Raw genomic sequence first — 16,727 nt, forward strand, 5'->3', positions numbered from 1 at the left:
GAATAGGATTGATTTTGATTGATTTTAAAATCACCCAGAGGTTTTACAGGCAGTTTTTACAGCCGTTTTAGGCCTAAATGGGTTAAATAAATGTGTAGTAATAATAATTTGAGTAATCAATAAGTAGATTTTGCTAAAAGAAAAGTAGTGATGTCATCAGAGACTAATTTAAGCTTCAGGTCAGAATCATAATCAGGCTGAGGAAACGGGTGAAGCTCTTCTCACTTCTCACCACATTAACAGAACACCTGAGCAGGTGTGAATCCACAGAATCAGCAGGTGTTAAACATGTTAGAGACTCTCACACTTACTGTCAATACAACACGTCACTGAACACAACTAGAGCTGGAATGTTTATCCTGCTGTCCTGTTTCTGTACTCAATCTATTACAGAGATGAACACAATCAGATCTGCTTATTTTAGCTTCAGGTTTATTTGCACAGTTATTATAACATAAAATGACAAAGATAACACATAGTGTAAAGTGCAGGCAGAGGCAGAAAACCTAGATGGGCTTATTTATTTAAAGCCTCCACCTAAAATGTCATAGTTATAAGAACATAATAAACTGATAATAGAAAAAACATGTATAACATCAACAAGTTATAATGACTCAAACTCACGGCCCGCGGGACAATTGTGGCCCTCGTGACGATATTTTGTGGCCCCCACCTTGATATGAAAGTTTAATGTGAGTTGTTGTGTGTGGAAGGTCCCTTTAATTACTTTTTTTGGTAATTGTGTGTATTTTTTTAATAATGATGTGTCTTTTTTAAAAATAATTTTGTGTCTTTTTTGATCATTTTGTTTCTTTTTTAAGTAATTTAGTTTTTTTTCTGTCATTTTGTGTCTTTTTGGGTTATTTTGTGTCTTCTCAAAATAATTTTGTATCTTTTTTTAGTAATTTTATGTCCTTTTTTCTGTCATTTTGTGTCTTTTTTTGGTCATTTTGTGTCTTTTTTTTGGTCATTTTGTGTCCTTTTTTGTCATTTTGTGTATTTTTTTGGTCATTTTGTGTCTTTTTTTGTCATTTTGTGTCTTTCCAAATTTTTTGTCTTTTTTTGGTAAGTTTGTATCTTTTGTTTAGTAATTTTATGTCTTTTTTTCTGTCATTTTGTGTCTTTTTTTGGTCATTTGATGTCTTTTTTTTGGTCATTTTGTGTCCTTTTTTGTCATTTTGTGTATTTTTTTGGTCATTTTGTGTCTTTTTTTGTCATTTTGTGTCTTTCCAAATTTTTTGTCTTTTTTTGGTAAGTTTGTATCTTTTTTTTAGTAATTTTATGTCTTTTTTCTGTCATTTTGTGTCTTTTTTTAGTGTCTTTTTTGGTAATCATGTGTATTTTTTGGTCATGTGTCTTTTTTTAGTCATTTTGTGTCTTTTCAAAGTACTTCTGTGTTTTTTCAGTCATTTTGTGTCTTTTTTTAGTCATTTTGTGTCTTTTTGTGTCTTTTTTTGGTCATTTTGATGCTGCCTCCAGCGCCCCCCTGCAGGTAATTTGAGTTTGAGACCCCTGCTCTAAATTGTAACTAAATATCTGCTAACTTTTATCTGTCTGACACAATCTCTGAGTCTTTTCTTATGTCTATGTTAACTTTTTCTTCCCAAAGAGCCTCTCGGAGCCTCTAGAGTGGGTTCAGTCTTCTTCTGATATAAATATCTGAGCAGGGCAGGGAGCTGGGAGCTGCATCCAGACTCTGCTGCCTGGTCTTCACTCTATAAATCTAGTTTCTCTCACTGGGTGCAGCGTTCACTTCCTGACATATTTTCTGAAGCTCTCTCCTCTGAACTGACTGGCCTCAGGTCCTCACTACGTCTCTATACGGATTTATTTCTGTCAATCTGCTCACCAGGTTTGCTTTTTCTCTCTGGATTGACGTGGAAGCAGATTGAATATAATGGAGAGATGTTTCTCCCCCTGCTGGGATCTAACACATAATAGGTACCATTCTGAGGCAGAGCGAGCCAAACTGGGTCCAGAATTAAAGAGAAAAGCTTTTATCCCATGTCAGCTTTTATAAATCCACCACTCCTGGACATTTGAAAAGCATTTTCTTAGAACTTTGGAAATTCTCAGAACTATTTCTCTCATAATGTGTTTGAATTTGTCAGGCAAAATGTGTTCTGGACTTAAAAAGGTGACTGCAGAAGAATGGCATGCCTTAAGAGATATACAGTAACAGAAGAGGTCTGAGAAAGAAAGAAAAGAGTCTGGATAGTGGGGATGAGATGGGGAAAAGGTAGATGGAAGATAAGGGTCCTTCTGTTAAACAGGTAGTACAGGCTGAAATATGAGCCTCCAGAAACTGGATTTGAATGATTTATATTTGAATTTGAATTGTTTAACTTGAATAATTGCATTAAAAAACTGAATTTGAATCACATCATTTGAACCCAGATGGGCTAATTTATTTAAAGCCTCCACCTAAAATTTCCTCGTGACAATATTTTGTGGCCCCCACCTTGATATGAAAATTTAATGTGAGTTTTATATGAATGGCACTTTACCATGTTGTGTGTGGAAGGTCCCTTTAATTACTTTTTTTGGCAATTTGGTGTCTTTTTTGGTCATTTTGTGTCTTTTTTGTAATTTTGTTTCTCGTTCTTACTCTTAACGAGCCGCGGGGGCCGGAGGCTCTTCTTAACGAGCCGCGGGGGCCGGAGGCTCTTCTTAACGAGCCGCGGGGGCCGGAGGCTCTTCTTAACAAGCCGCGGGGCCAGAGGCTCTTCTTAACAAGCCGCGGGGCCAGAGGCTCTTCTTAACAAGCCACGGGGGAGTTAAGAAGAACGAGTCGAAGCGACACATAATTTGAATTTGTATTGTTCAATTTGAATCACTGCATGGAAAAACTGAATCTGAATTGTAATTTGAAACTTAATTTATTAGTTTGAAATTTAATTTGGTGAGCTGAATTTGAATTGTGAGAACTGAATGTTCAGTTCCAAACTAATAAATTCAATTTCAAATTACAATTCAGATTCGAGAGTTTTTTCAATGCAACGATTCAAATTAAACGATACAAATTCAAATTATGTGTCGCTTCGACTCGTTCTTACTCTTCTTAACGAGCCTCCGGCCCCCGCGGCTCGTTAATAAGAGCCTCTGGCCCCCGCGGCTCATTAGGAAGAGCCTCCGGCCCCCGCGGCTCGTTAAGAAGAGCCTCCGGCCCCCGCGGCTCGTTAAGAAGAGCCTCCGGCCCCCGCGGCTCGTTAAGAAGAGCCTCCGGCCCCCGCGGCTCGTTAAGAAGAGCCTCCGGCCCCCACGCCTCATTAAGAAGAGCCTCCGGCCCCCGCGGCTCGTTAAGAAGAGCCTCCGGCCCCCGCGGCTCGTTAAGAAGAGCCTCTGGCCCCCGCGGCTTGTTAAGAAGAGCCTCCGGCCCCTTCGGCTCGTTAAGAAGAGCCTCTGGCCCCCGCGGCTCATTAAGAAGAGCCTCTGGCCCCCGCGGCTTGTAAAGAAGAGCCTCCAGCCCCCGCAGCTCGTTAAGAAGAGCCTCCGGCCCCCACGGCTCGTTAAGAAGAGTAAGAACGAGTCTCCAATAACACAAGAAAAAGTCTCTGGAAAATAGTCGCTAAGGGGGTCTGAAAAGTCGCTACATATAGCAACAAAGTCGCTAAGTTGGCAATACTGCTTCACCGTCTTTTATAAATGGTACTACATCACATCCTGCTTAGCGTTCTATCCAATCAGTGACCAGGCTTTTTTCAGGGGAGAAAAAAGGCCCTGCTCTTCTACAGGGATGAAAAAAGTCCTGACAAAAGTCCACTCAGTACGGCTCATATTCAGATTAGAGGCGTTTGGGCGAGTGAGACCGCCTCATTCTGGATATTGGACTGTAGTTGAAACAGTCTTAATGTCAGGCGTTGTTGAAAAGACACATCTCTTATGTAAACACACACGTTGACTTCCACCCCCCCTTCCTCCAGATCACACCCATCTTTTAATTTAACCTCAACTAAACACCTGTAGAGTTTCGTAACTGCATCTTTCATGGTTTTAACGATATCGTGCTGAAACATTTCTGTCCACAGACAAACACACATTTAATCACCTGGCAAAGTGTTCAAACCACTTCTGAGACTCTGCAGGTGGAAACAGTTGGTAATAAATTATCTCTGTATTTAATTCTCTCTCTGTGTTCCTATCTCCAGCTGATGTTGTGGCCCAGGTTCTGGACTCTCTCCGCTCTGATCTGAGGTCTGAGGACTCCAGAGGCCTCTTCATCCACTATGGAGGAGTGTGTGTGCTGCTGTGGATGCTTCGGGCCGGTCGAGGAGGTCGACACACTCCTGTAGACGTCCTGCTGCAGCTCACTGGACCGTCCCGTAAGTAGAACACAATACAGTCATTTTGTGTCTTTTTGACATAATTTTGTGTATTTTTTGGTAATTATGTGTATTTTTTGGTCATCTTGTGTCTTTTTCAGTCATTTTGTGTCTTTTTTTGTAATTTTGTGGGTTTTATTTGGTCATTTTGTAATTTTGTGTCTTTTTTTAGTAATTTTATGTCTTGTTTTGTGTCATTTTGTGTCTTTTTTGTAATTTTATGTCTTTTTCTGTAATTTTGTGTCTTTTTGTGTCATTTTGTATGTTTTTTGGGTCATTTTGTGTCTTTTTTAATTAATTTTGTGTATTTTTTGGTAATTTTGTGTATTTTATGGTCATTTTGTGTCTTTTTTGGTCATTTTGTGTCTTTTTTTGGTCATTTTATGTCTTTTTTTAGTAATTTTGTGTCTTTTTTTTGGTCATTTTGATACTCCCTCCAGCAGCCCCCAGGTAATTTGAGTTTGGAGACAATACACAATAGAGCCAATCAATCAGTATAATTAGCACCAAGAAAAACGGCTGTGGCTGTCAGAGGAAACAACACAGAAACCTCCCTGGTATATTTCTGTCACCACCACCTCTCTGCTGTTTCCTCACTCACTTATTGTGTTGAAGATTTTCATCCTGTTCCAGTTATTGTTGAAATAATAATAATTGCCGTGATTACTTTTAGAAAGCTGGCTGATGGTGAATTATGGAAACAAATTATAGATGTGTTACAGAAATGTAGAAGGAATATTGTTGCACATTACTGCACTGAGGGAGTCCAACACAACACAGTCAGCATGAATAATAGTGGCTGTCAGAACATTTATATATAAATTAAAGCCAAGAAATTATAACAAAAGCTCAGATGGCATAGTATTAACCCTCTAGAGTCCATTAAACCACCGGCACATTACTTCTTCATGATGTGAAAACATAAAAATGAAGCAACATTGAGTTTTACCATCATCTTCTCTCTAAAGTTCTGGCTAGAAACTCCATGCCAGATTTTTTTTTAATTATGTTCGGCCAAGTAAAACCAGAGATAATGCCAAATATATTTAGTATAAAATATAGAACTAGAGATTATCCTCATTTGACCTGTTATATGTTATATTTGCAACCTGTATTCATATTTGCAACATTTAAAATCCTGAAATATAATTTTCAATATCAGATTTTATGTTTTCCTTTGTTTCTTTTGAGTTTAACATTTGATCAAGTAAGTCAAAGTTAAAAGTTAATTATCAGGACATAAAGGTGAGGTTGTGCTGAAAAAACTGATACCAACATGACATGGTGAAGATTTTTTAACAGATTTTTTAAAGGACATAATAGCCGAAGATTTCAGGGTTAAGGTTACATTGTTATGAGCAAGATTAAGAAGTGGAGTCCATAATTAGTCAGTGAGAAAGTCTTGAAGCTACTGTTGAGTTGGAAAAATGGAGAAATGGAGTTTTATCGAACGAGCGTACGACAGAAAGTGAGCGTAAAGTGGGCGTACGATCATTTCTACAAGGCTCGGCATTTATCAGTTTAAACGTGAGCGGAGGATCAGATCTCAGTCTGCTCTCAGCTCAAACAAAGCATGTTTAGGCTATATTATTTATCATTAAAACATCATTTAAAAATAAATACACCCTGCGATCGTGAAATTTTTTAACCAGAATACCAGCCAAGCACATGCACACTAAAACTGCTATTAAATCAACAAACATCAATATTTTTTTCAATTTTTTTTTCTTAAATCTCTTAAACAACTTCAGACTTGTTGAAAACTACCAAACATTAAATCATTTTCTGAATTTTAACCCTTTATATTCCAGTTTATATATTTGAAGTTTTCCATAATTTCGTCCAAAAAACCCCACAAAAAATTAACTATTTTCCATATAATAAATAGTATGGAGCTGAGAGTTTTGGTGGTGGTAAGAGTCTTGGATATGTCAAAGATTAGCAACAAAATTAATTTGATTGCATTAGTATTTTTTATGTAGTAATAGATATTCCCTCTGGTGGCACTCGTGGCCAAAAAAGGCCACGCACACTAAAACTGCTATAAAATCAACAAACATCAATATTTTTTTCAGATTTTTTTTCTTAAATATCTTAAACAACTTCAGACTTGTTGGAAACTACCAATCATTAAATAATTTTCCGAATTTTAACCCTTTATATGCCAGTTTATATACTTGAAGTTTTCCATAATTTCTACAAAAAAAACTGAATTTTTTCCCATAAAATAAATATTTGGGAGCTGGGGTTTTCACCAGAGGGTAGTAAATGCACCAATGGAGTATAAAAGACATGTAATGGCTAATGACAATGGATTTCAAAAATTTTACTAAAAAGAAAAGTTCCTGCAAAAATTCATACCCCAAGCTGTAACACAGCCAAAATGTGCAATCCAGCACAGTAACACTGATTTTTTTTTCTTTCTTGTTTTACTATTTATATGTCTATGGTGAAACCAAAGAGGAATTTCCACTCAGGATAATAAAGTTTTCATATTCATATATCTTCATTATATGCTCCCGTATCACATAACATTTTTTCTCAAGACTTACTTTTAAACTTAACGTTGCCGGGGCAATCATCTGTGGTTGACGTGGCCTCGAAAGCTTCTGTGATCACTAACTCCAGCTCAGATTTATAGACTGGCTCTAATATCACTACTTACTGTGATTTATACCAGCTTCACTATCACTATTTACTGTGATTTATACCAGCTTCTCCTCCAGTATCACTTCACATCATCCCACAGAAAAAACACATGTGAAAAGTAACAGTATGTCTGAGCTCACACATCAATCAGAAGCTCTGGTCAGGAGGAAAGATTTACAAGTCCTCATAAAAACTCGGACCTCCTCCTCCTCCTCCTCCTCCTCCTCCTCCTCCTCCTCCTCCTCCTCCTCCTCCTCCTCCTCCTCCTCCTCCTCCTCCTCCTCCTCCTCCTCTTCACTAAAACAGACAGAAGGCTTGACTCAGGTGGACGATGGAGAGCAGCTGCAGGATGTTTCCATGGACGGTTATGAGCCGAATCATTTAGTTTTGCTGTATGCTGCAGAAATATGCAGCATGACCGTGTGTGTGTGTGTGTGTGTGTGTGTGTGTGTGTGTTTCCTACATAGTGAGGACCGGAACACGTTTTTTAACCAACAGAGTGAGGACATTTTTGCAAAGTGAGGACATTTTGGCCTGTCCTCACTTCTTTACTTTAACAGGACACTCATTGAAATACTTGCAAATTCCAAATTTCAACCCTAGAGAATATTGGAGGATATTACATACTGCCAGAATGTGTAAAAAACAACATACGAAAATAATATTTTGAGAAAAAAGTTTACTAGATTAAAGTGGCAAATCTACGAGAAAAAAATTGCAGATTTATGAGATTTAAAGTGGTGAATCTGGGAGAAAAAAGTTGCTTTTTTCACACTTTTTTCTCGTAAATCTGCGTTTTTTTTCACGCAGATTTGCCACTTTAAATCTCTTAAATCTGCGACTTTTTTTGTTGTACATTTGCCACTTTAATGTAGTAAATTTGCAACTTTTTTCTGAAAATACTACCCAAATATAGTTCTTCGCCCGATAAAGGGTTAAAGGCTTTTTTTAGATTTCAGACTTTGTTTTAAGGGTTAAAGGTTACATGATAATGATAATTAACTGAAACTGTATTGTGTGGTTACAAAACTAACTAAAATTATAGTGAAAATGTCCTTCGTTTTCGTCTTTGTCAATTTTTTCATACATAATGAAGATGGATCAGACAAAGGAAATAAAGGCAAACTTTACTGTGACCTCTTTTAATCTCCCACCCAACAAATACCCCATTACAAAACACTACAACTAATAAAAACTAGACTAAAACTAAAGCATTTCAAAAAAATAAATACTAAACTAAAACTTGTAAACTCACTCTAAAAACTCATTAAAACTAACTGGATTTGAAAACAAAAAATCACAACAAAATTAAAACTAAAACTAATGAAAAATCCAAAACTATTATAACCTTGCAAGGGAATTCACTGTTACAATGAGGGTCCTCACAAAGATAGAAGTACAAGAATGTGTGTGTGTGTGTGTGTGTGTGTGTACTTACAGTTGTGTGTTTTAAGGGGACTTCAAGTCTAGCAAAACTTGCTAATTATTGTGTTTTACAAGCAGTAATGAGCAGGAGGGGAGAAAGGTTTTCACCTGAAGGTTACCAATAAAACAAAAGAAAACCCTAAAGTCAAGGTGGACAACACACACACACACACACACACACACACACACTCTCACACAAACACACACACACACACACACGTGCAAAAAAGCTCCATAAAGTGCACATTTAAATAAAAAATATCTTAAATAAAAATAGCCTATGAAATAAAATAGGCCAGTCTATTTCTGAAATAAATATATTTTAGGGATGCACAATTTGGCCAATTTCCCAATTGACATAATAAGTAAACATATATTTTATATCTGCGTTTATTATATCGTGTTGGCCGATGTCCGATAGTTAATTTTCAAGCCAATATCGGCCGATACCGATAACATGCCGATGATATCGTGCATCCCTAATATATTTATATGAGAAAAGAATAATGAACATTACAAAAGAATATGACAAACCCTAGTAAGGGCAGCATTTATATAGAAAGAAAGAAAATAAATTGACTATCAATATGTGTTATATGGTCTAATTCCATATCACATTTGAAAATATATCGATATATCGCCCAGCCGTACTTCACCATCACAACTAAATGTCCAACCCTAACTCTAACATATATCTAACTGTAACCTTTAACCCTTAAAACAAAGTCTGAAATCTCAAAAAGGCCTTTAAAGAAGTGAGGACCGGACATTTACAAAAATGTCCTCACTCTGTTGGTTAAAAACGTGTCCTGGTCCTCACTATGTAGGAAGTACAAGAACACACACACACACATATGCAGGATGTCTGTCGTCATACTGGGACAACTGGGCTGCTTGTATAAAGTTACACAACACATGTTGTTCACAAAAGTGGCTGCAGTTGTCCTCCTCTGCAAACATACATTTGTTTACTGGCTTTGTCTAGGGCTGGGCAATATATCTATATAAAAAATATATCGATATATTTTTAAATGTGATATGGAATTAGACCATATATCGCATATATGGATGTAGTTTTAAAAAAAATTATTTCTTTCTATATAAATGCTGCCCTTACTAGGGTTTGTCATATTTAGTTCTTTTGTAATGTTCGTTATTCGTTATTCTTTTCTCATATAATAAAAATTGGCCTATTTTATATCATACGGTATTTTTTGTGACATTTTTGACTGAACATTTGCTCTCACTTTGAGATAAAAATATCAGAAAATATGTCGTAAATCGATATTCAGCCTAAATATATCAGGATATGACTTTTGGACCAAATCAAAAAAGACAGTTTAAACAGTAAATAAATGTACGTAAATGCTGGAATTCATGACTTTTGGTCCATATTGCCCAGCCCTAACACACACACACACACACGTCTGTCGTCATCCTGGGACAACTGGGCTGCTTGTATAAAGTTACACAACACATCTTGTTTAATCGTGGCTGCAGTTGTCCTCCTCTGCAAACATACATTATTTTACTGGTAAACTGTGGCTGCAACCAAACTGCTTCCTGCTGTATGTTAAACCCTTTGATGCACAACATGGCCTAAAGTGACCTGACTGGGTTTTTATATTCTATATATTTTCAATAAATTAATTTCATTATTCAGTATTCCAGGTTTTCCTCAATCAACTTGTTTATAATCATCATAAGTCCTCATTTTTTGTTTTTATTTCTTATTTTTTGAATAAAAACCCTTTTTGTATCACTACCCTTCTAATGCACAACATGGGTAAAAAAAAGTCAGTGTGTGTATAATTTCAAGGAAAAATTAATTTAATGAATTTTGTAATAAGGCTGTAACATAACAACATGTGGAAAAAGTGAAGCGCTGTGAAAACCTTCCTGATCCACTGTATGTGTGACAAAATGATACATAAACATGTTAAATATATTAAATATATGAGTGTTTGGCCCCTCTTACTGCTAAAGTAACTATTTCAAACAAATTACTATTATTTAGTGTTAGGTCATTTAATTTTAAATCAAATTTGGACGAATGAGTCATTTTTGACCCATATGTGTAAACTTGATGTAATAATACAAAAACGATTTTTCTTCATACTTACCAAAAAAGACACAAAATTATTTAAAAAGGCACAAAATTACTAGAAAAAAAGACAAAATTACAAAAAAGGAAAAAAAAATATTTTTAAAAAAGAAAAATAATTATTAAAAAAAGAAACAAAATTATTAAAAAAGACACAAAATGACCAAAAAAATACAAAATTACTAAAAAAGACATTTAATTTAATTTAAAAAAGGACACAAAATTACCAAAAAAAGTAATTAAAGGGACCTTCCACACACAACACGGTAAAGTTTTGGGTCATTTTTGACCCATGTTGTGCATTAGAAAGGGTTAAAATATGTTGTGCATCAAAGGGTTAACCTCCACGGTCACATATGTGCGTTTGTGTTCTCTCCATGCTCGACATGGTGTATAAAAGTGTTTCTCTTATGTTTTCATAGTGTTGCAGTTAAAAAAAGCCTTTCCTGACCTGCTTTAATGACTGACGACGAGGGCTTTTTGCCTGTTTTTTGACTCTGTGAGCTCTTATGTTGTCAACCATCAGATTCATGAGGAATGCATCTGTATTTTAGTGAATGTGTCTGCTTCCATCAGTCTCCGTATAGCTGCATATGTGTAGAATGTAGCACACAATAAAAGGATCCAGAGCCATCAGAGGACTGGCCAGTGTATAAAGAGGTGCTGCTAACATTTGTTAGGCTCCTGCTCTTAATAAGAAACACCATCAGAGCCTCACAAACAGATATAATACTGGGGCAAAGAAGTTGCAAATGCCGTTATAATAACCACCTCATAAGTTCACTTCAAGATTTTTTTTCCCGGGACGTTTCATTCGTCCTGCTACAAATTATATATCAGAACGTGCGGTTTGATCGGGATCGGTGTGCTATTACTTTTCTCTATGGAATATGAAAAACTGCCCAGAATTTTGCATTTAAATGAATGGGACGGCCGAAAAAAAAGAGCAAAAAAGAACAATAATTGTAGATTTTTAAACGTCTACTTCTCCGGCATAATTTCACCTAGAGACTCCATTTAAACTTTAAACAGTAGACACAAGTCTTGTGTATCGGTGTATTAATCCACGTTTCGATAGGTCATATAGTTTTTTATCAATCCCTGTTCAATGACCATGATCATTTTTGGAGAAATTCTGAGATTATAATGGGTGTGTATTGCACGGAATGTTCGTGTCACAGTGTGTGACATCATCGCCAGAGTGTAGAGGGAGAGAAAAAACTGTCAAAAAATAAATTTGAAAACTGCGCTCCAGGCCGCAAATTCCACTCTACAGAAATAATTTATACATAGAAACGTAGGAAAATTAGTCTTCTCCCTCACAATCCTCTGGTAAAGCTGTCAGAGTTATAGTTTGGGCGTAGGACGCACAGATGATCCACCAACACCACCAACAGCCTCATTGGCTCCCATATTAAAAACGCAGGGAGATTTCTGAAAAAGGGAGATGTAACAGTTTTTTTAGATCGCTCTAACAAAGCTATTTTTTAATTTTTCTTAAAAAAAAAACATATGTAGAGGTTCAGGAAGAACTCAGGACGCTCAAAGTGAAGTCGGATCAATGATAGGTATTATGGTTTTGCCAAAAATGCTTTCTGTTCGAGGCCAGAAATTTCACTCTGCCCACCTCTGGCTGCTTTCACTCTGCCAGAAGATTCCACAGCTGTTAATTCCGTTGATTGCTCTGCTCTGATTGGTCGACCCCAACGCCTTTGATGCTTTGATGTGATTACAGTTACAGATACACACGCACAAACACACACACACACACACACACACACACACACATATATCTTGAGGTTAAAGGTCATAGGTTAAACTGATCAAACTATGTTTTCCTGCTTCGTCCATCTCAGTCCGTGGCCTAGAGGTTAGGAATCAGGCTTGCAACTGGAGAGTTGCCGGTTCGAATCCCGGTACTGACAGGTCTAGGACTGAAGTGCCCTTGAGCAAGGCACCTTGAATTTCCCCATTGTGGGATTAATAAAGTAATCCTCGTCCTTCTCATATCATCTCGTATTATTCCCGTCTTGTATCTTTTCTTATCTGACCCTGACCCTGTCCTTCTGTCCAGTCTGCTGTGACTGGATACCAGTAAAACCTTTTGTCCCAGTAAGTCGTCTCTGTGTCTCATATTTTATTCTCTCTCTCTCTTCTCTTCTTTGTCCTCTGACGGAGGAGAGTTAGTTTTGAGAGCAGCAGGAATGCGACTTTAGCAGAAACAAATGTTTGTTTACTAGGAAATCGATTAATTTTAGGACTTCATGAGGTTCACATTTGCTTTTATTAATGTGAAAAAGGTGCAGCTCCATGTGTGTGTGTTGATGCTGTGGTCCTTTCTCTCTCATCTCCCTGTGCGAGTGTATGAGGAGTGATGTTGTGATGTTTGATGAAGGGAGGTCGGGTTCAATCCGACAATCTGGACTTTCTTCCAAATGGTATCAGCGCTGACGAGCATCTGTGTCCCCGTCCCACTCGGTTTGATCCCTAATGTCTTTTCATGCTTTGTTTATGCTCCCATGTAGTTTTCATTTCTATGCAAATCTGAACTTGATAATTTCCATCTCCTCAGAAGTTTCAAAATGGAATAAAAAATGTGTTCTTCATTAGAAGGGATTGTTTTCATAATATCCTGATTTCTGCGCTGGGCTTGTGTTTGTGTCCTTGTAGGCTACTTAAATCTCTTCCTGGAGGCTTGTAGCTGTGAGCAATTCTTCCAAACGGCCTCCCAGATTCTCAAAAAGCCCGATGTGGAGCTCCGAACGCTGGAGCAGATCTCCATCCTGCTGCAGAAGCTCTCAGGCATCAGGTATAATAACATCACACACTGATGATGACATCACACACAGAGCAAGGAGTAAATAGCTGCATGCTCAGGCTAATAGACACACTTATAATCCATTTATGTGTCTGCACACACTGATCTTTATCTGACAAATGCTAAAACCTGGATCCAAATATCAACTCTGTTACGAATTTCAAATTACCTGGGGGCCGCTGGAGGCAGTATCAAAATGACCAAAAAAAGACACAGAATTACTTAAAAAAAGACACAAAATGACAAAAAAAAGACACAGAAACAAAAAAAGACACAAAATGAAAGAAAAACACTGAATTACTTAAAAAAAGACACAAAATTACCAAAAGAATACACATAATTACCAAAAAAGACACAAAATTACTGAAAAAAACACTAAATTACTTAAAAAAGACACAAAATGACAAAAAAAGATACAAAATTACTGAAAAAAGACACAAAGTGACCAAAAATAGACACAAAATTACCCAAAAAATACTCAGAATTACCATAAGACACAAAAATGACCCAAAAAGGACACAAATCGACAGAAAAAAACTAAAACACTTAAAAAGAGAAACAAAATTACCCAAAAAAGACACAAAATGACCAAAAAAATACACAAGATTACAAAAAAAAATTCGCAAAATTACCAAAAAAATGATGACCAAAAAAAAATGACTCAAAATTCAAACTACTTGTTATCTTTTCCTCATAAACAGCAGCAACATTTCAACTATTACGCTGGTTCCAACCAAGGTTATAATAGTTTTGAATTTTTCATGAGTTTTAGTTTTAATTTCATTGTGATTTTTTGTTTTCAAATTCAGTTAGTTTAAAAAAAAAAAAAAAAAAAGGTACATTTCCATAGAAACCTGTGTCTTTTGTTTGTATTTTTGGTTCCTGGCAGCTTTATACTTCAAAATAAAATGTAAAATCTGACTGATAGCCAAGTTTGTCTTGAGAAAAAGGAGCCATGCATGTGATGTAAGGACAGGTAACAGGTAAAATCGGGAAAGTCTCTCCGATAAAAGTCTGTTTTAAGATTTAAAAGAGATCACTGACCCAGCGGACCTGATATTATGCTCTCATATGGATCAACAGACTATAATTGACCCATTTGAAGTATTTTTAGACGTTATAGATAAATAAATAAATATTTTTTTTAAGGGGGTCATTTTTGGACATTGCATAATATGGTGTTTTCTGTCATTTCTGGCCTTATACAGAAATCTATGCGATAGAATGAAGATGAATATAATCTTTTATGACATTTATGTTTCCCAGATAATAAATCCTTATTGCTGTGGTGACCCCTGACTTTTCTTTTAGCACCTCCACATCTGGAGGAGTTTAGTCGTGTGTATTTCCTCGACTCAACACCTCGTTTAGTGATATGAGGAGAGAATTTTATGTTTAAAAATATATATATTTTAACAGCTCACTTTCAATTTGAACATTTTATATTTGAATGTACTTCTATATTTTTTCCTAAATATTGCATCTGCTTGTTTTTAGTCTCAGTTTTAATATTTGAATCACTAAATTACTTAAAAAAGACACAAAATGATTTAAAAAGACACAAAAATACCCAAAAAAGACACAAAACGACAGAAAAAAACTAAATTACTTAAAAAAAGAAACAAAATGACCAAAAAAAGACACAGTAGAGTAGAGAATTTTATGTTTAAAAAATATATATTTTATCAGCTCACTTTCAATTTGAAAATGTTATATTTGAATGTACTTCTATATTTTTTCCTAAATATTTTATCTGTTTGTTTTAGTCTCAAATTGTAATATTTGAATGTCATTTTATATTTGAGTCTTTTAAAAGCTTTAAGTGTTTTGTGTAAAACTCTTTGAGTTGCTCTGTTGAAAGGAGCTTTCACACACATCTTCATCACAGCTGGATCCACTGGTTCAGTACTGGTTTAGTTCTGGTTCAGTGACTGACTCACTTTGTTCCGTAGAACATCTCTGAACTGACGGTTGTTGTGTATTTTATTTCTTCATCAGGAGGAACCGTCGACTGTTTGAACTCTCCTCCCTCCACCTGCAGATACAAGAACTAAACCAGAGAAACAAGCACACACACACCTTCCTCTGCCTCAACCTGCAGTCCATCCTACACAACCTGCACTAACACACACACACACACACACACACACACACACTGCAGAAAAGGTGTCTAAAACCAGATCAAACAGTAAATCTGAGGGAAATGATCTTGCTGCATGGACAGATAATTTACCTTGACAAAATTTATTAAATTAAGATTATTAAATCTAGAAATAAGCATGTTGAACACTTAAAATAATAAATTAACTCTTAAAACCAGATAAAGTAAAGCTGCCAGCAGTGATGAACTGGCCCGAGCAGAGTGACCTGATGATTATTTGGTTCTTACCAAGATAAAGAAAAACTTTTTGTGTCTTTTTTATGGTGATTTTGTTTTGTGTCTTTTTTTTGTCTTTTTGTGTCTTTTTTGTGTCTTTTTGGTTTTTGTCTTTTTGTGCCTTTTTTGTGTGTTTTTAGGTCTTTTTTGTGTCTTTTTTTGGCTTTTTGTGTCTTTTTGTTTTTTTGTGTGGTTTTTTTTTGGTCTTTTTGTTTCTTTTTTGTCTTTTTTTGTGTCTATTTCTGTCTTTTTTTGTCTTTTTGTGTCTTTATTGTATATTTTTTGGCCTTTTTTGTCTTTTTTTGTCTTTTTTGTGTCTTTTTGGTTTTTGTCTTTTTGATCTTTTTGTGCCTTTTTTGTGTGTTTTTAGGTCTTTTTTGTGTCTTTTTTTGGTCTTTTTTGTGTCTTTTTTTTTTTTTTGTGTGTGTTTTTTTTTTGTCTTTTTGTGTCTTTTTTGTGTATTTTTTGGTCTTTTTTGGTCTTTTTTGTCTTTTTTTTGTCTTTTTTGTGTCTTTTTGGTTTTTGTCTTTTTGGTCTTTTTGTGTGTTTTTAGGTCTTTTTTGTGTCTTTTTTTTTGTCTTTTTTGTGTCTTTTTTTGGCTTTTTGTTAGATAATTGATCTTGTTTTAAGAGTTAATTCCTTATTTTAAGTGTTCAACATGCTTATTTCTAGACTTAATAATCTTAATTTAATAAATCTTGTCAAGGTAAATTATCTGTCCATGCAGCAAGATCATTTCCCTCAGATTTACTGTTTGATCTGGTTTTTAAACCTGTTTTTCAGAGCTCTGTCATGTGTTTCTCTGCTCCATTAAAAGACTCTTTAACAATTCAGACTTGGACCCAGTTGGTATAAAGATGCTGCTCCGTCTTTCATGTGTGCTCAAACTGTAATGACCATATTTCCAACTGTACTTCAAGGCTCCATCTACCTCAGAAAAAAACAAAAAAACAACATATGCAGATGCACATTCCTTGTTTTTTGTCCTCCTGATGTGTTTTTGAAGTCCTTTTGTCTGCCAAAAGTGTTTTT

General features: G+C 35.8%; 1 protein-coding gene across 1 annotated transcript in view; it reads left to right on the forward strand.

Annotated features, from left to right (window-relative positions):
• LOC131979626 (coiled-coil domain-containing protein 138-like) overlaps positions 1–15,449 on the forward strand; it is a 38,485-nt gene extending 23,036 nt beyond the window's left edge. Inside the window, exons 14-16 of the mRNA XM_059343680.1 lie at positions 4,149–4,322; positions 13,171–13,309; positions 15,317–15,449. Coding sequence (XP_059199663.1) covers positions 4,149–4,322; positions 13,171–13,309; positions 15,317–15,443 — 440 coding nt within the window. The 3' untranslated portion in view covers positions 15,444–15,449. The remainder of the gene's footprint in view (positions 1–4,148; positions 4,323–13,170; positions 13,310–15,316) is intronic.
• The last annotated feature ends 1,278 nt before the right edge of the window (positions 15,450–16,727 follow it).

The sequence above is a fragment of the Centropristis striata genome, chromosome 10, assembly GCF_030273125.1.
Source record: "Centropristis striata isolate RG_2023a ecotype Rhode Island chromosome 10, C.striata_1.0, whole genome shotgun sequence".
In the NCBI taxonomy this organism is placed as follows: Eukaryota; Metazoa; Chordata; class Actinopteri; order Perciformes; family Serranidae; genus Centropristis; species Centropristis striata.